The sequence below is a fragment of the Chanos chanos genome, chromosome 12 (assembly GCF_902362185.1).
Source record: "Chanos chanos chromosome 12, fChaCha1.1, whole genome shotgun sequence".
Taxonomy (NCBI): domain Eukaryota; kingdom Metazoa; phylum Chordata; class Actinopteri; order Gonorynchiformes; family Chanidae; genus Chanos; species Chanos chanos.
The window spans coordinates 5521951-5524450 of record NC_044506.1 but is presented as its reverse complement, the minus strand read 5'-3'; the positions used below and the strand labels follow the sequence as shown (position 1 = coordinate 5524450).

General features: G+C 41.3%; 1 protein-coding gene across 1 annotated transcript in view; it reads right to left on the bottom strand.

Annotated features, from left to right (window-relative positions):
- ptprua (protein tyrosine phosphatase receptor type Ua) overlaps positions 1 to 2500 on the bottom strand; it is a 139664-nt gene that overhangs the window by 8186 nt on the left and 128978 nt on the right. The window contains exons 27-28 of the mRNA XM_030789339.1: positions 2436 to 2500; positions 1228 to 1377 (exon numbers count right to left, since the gene is read on the bottom strand). The exon at positions 2436 to 2500 is cut by the window's right edge and continues 71 nt beyond it. Coding sequence (XP_030645199.1) covers positions 1228 to 1377; positions 2436 to 2500 — 215 coding nt within the window. The remainder of the gene's footprint in view (positions 1 to 1227; positions 1378 to 2435) is intronic.

The following is a 2500-nucleotide window of genomic DNA, read 5'->3' as shown; positions in this document are numbered from 1 at the left end:
TTGAAGAAGTTTTAAAGCAAATGCCATTTTGTCCACTGATGCTTCTGAGATTTACCTGTGAGGATTTGTTTGGGCAGATACCAGAATTTTAGTAGCTCTCATAGATAGCTTCTTAGTTGACTTTTTGCCAAGCTAGCAAACCTAGCTTTTAGCCAAGATAACGCAGCACTTTAAATACAGATCTCGTTCCTCTCCATCTGATAAAGTCACGGTTTCTCATTAAAATAAACTCACAGTGCCAGGATGAAGAGGTAAACATACACACAAGCCTACTGAGGGTCATACAGCTTTTACTCCCACAGTCATAACGTACACACACACCGCCCTCACACAAACATCACAAAAGTCACACTCATACTTTTCCACACACACCGCCCTCACACAAACATCACAAAAGTCACACTCATACTTTTCCACACACACCGCCCTCACACAAACATCACAAAAGTCACACTCATACTTTTCCACACACACGGCCCTCACACAAACATCACAAAAGTCACACTCATACTTTTCCACACACACGGCCCTCACACAAACATCACAAAAGTCACTCATACTTTTCCACACACACGGCCCTCACACAAACATCACAAAAGTCACACTCATACTTTTCCACACACACCGCCCTCACACAAACATCACAAAAGTCACACTCATACTTTTCCACACACACGGCCCTCACACAAACATCACAAAAGTCACACTCATACTTTTCCACACACACGGCCCTCACACAAACATCACAAAAGTCACTCATACTTTTCCACACACACGGCCCTCACACAAACATCACAAAAGTCACACTCATACTTTTCCACACACACGGCCCTCACACAAACATCACAAAAGTCACACTCATACTTTTCCACACACACCGCCCTCACACAAACATCACAAAAGTCACACTCATACTTTTCCACACACACGGCCCTCACACAAACATCACAAAAGTCACACTCATACTTTTCCACAAAGCTTTGCATGCGTTCATACTGTATATACACTCATGGTTTTTACTTTTACACGCTAAACAGTTCACCCCACTGCCTTTACACACACACACACACACATACACACACACATCTGTATATATATCTCAGATTTTGTGCCCATAGTCTTCATCAGGTGTTCATCAGGTGCAAGAAGTCTCAATATGTACACACAGGCACACACATGCGCACTCACACAAATACACACACACACACACACACACACTTCTCTTACCTGAAATTCCTCTCTGAGCTGAGACGAGTTGCTTTGGGAATCCACCCTCAGCAGATCCTTATAGGTGAGGGCAAACTCACTGACCGGAATGGCCGTCTCACCGCACAGGCAAGCCTCCAGAATGGCCTCATGAATAAACACATACTGCTCCTGAGAGACACAGGAGGAGAGAAAGAAGGAGAGAGTCAGACTCCGATAATGAGATATATATATTTATAGAGAGAGAGAGAGACTGGGGAAACCTAAGAACAGAGAGAAATAAAGGACTTAGTTCATTAGGGCCAAAAACACAGGTTCCCAGGGAAGCAGTTTCACTCAATTGGCTTGATCTAAAAGATCTGATTACATACATGGAAAAAGAAAAAGAAGAAACAGTCACACAGACTAGGGCAGCAAATATTAAGTTCTTTTAACGCAACACAAAGACAGCTGTTGGAACGTCTAATGTTAAACACGTTTGAGTAAAGACGGTGGAGAGACTTTTTTTTTTTTTTTTTAATTGCAAGTTGCGAAGAACAAAATCCGCGACAGGAACTGATGCGGAGAATCCGACGATGTTCAGGCGACGTGAGACAGCCGTAGAACTAAAACGGAATAAATGCAAGCGAACAGGAGGTATCTGTTCCAAATAAAAAAAAAAATTAAAAAAAAGAGAAAAGAAAACCCCCCTAAAAACCTGTCACATCAAAGCACTGAGGATTCCCGCTCTATGATGCTACGCCAGAAATATGAGTCATCTCGAAAAAAACGTTTCACCGATTTTTTCTTTTTAATGTGTAATTATTTAGATTCAAAAGTCTTTAGGCAGCGGAGGGAATAAAGTTCATACTGCAGTATGTAGTCACTGCAACGTTATGCAAATATATTGCTACAGTGTTCAAAACAACAACAATAACAACAAAATAAAATAAAATATAAAACGTAAAAGAATTTTAATGGTGAATCAATATGGGTAAATAAAACTTAGAGACTTAATTTAGCGAGAAACGAAAATTGCCTGACCCCTGCGCTGATATTTGGCCCAAGTACAAGTAGATACTGACCCTTTGACTGTGTACCACACTAACACTCATTACGCTTAATTAGTCTCCTTTAGTGAAAATGTACAGTGTTTATGTTTCACAGTGTCTCGCACTGAACCCGGTCAGTACTCCTTTGTTCTGTGGTGTGTGGAGTTTTGGATTGAGTCCTCTCTCTCTGTCTCTTACCTCTGTCTGAATCATGTTAATGCGACGTGAGCAGAGAGTTTTCACACAGTTATAGATGTCCACCA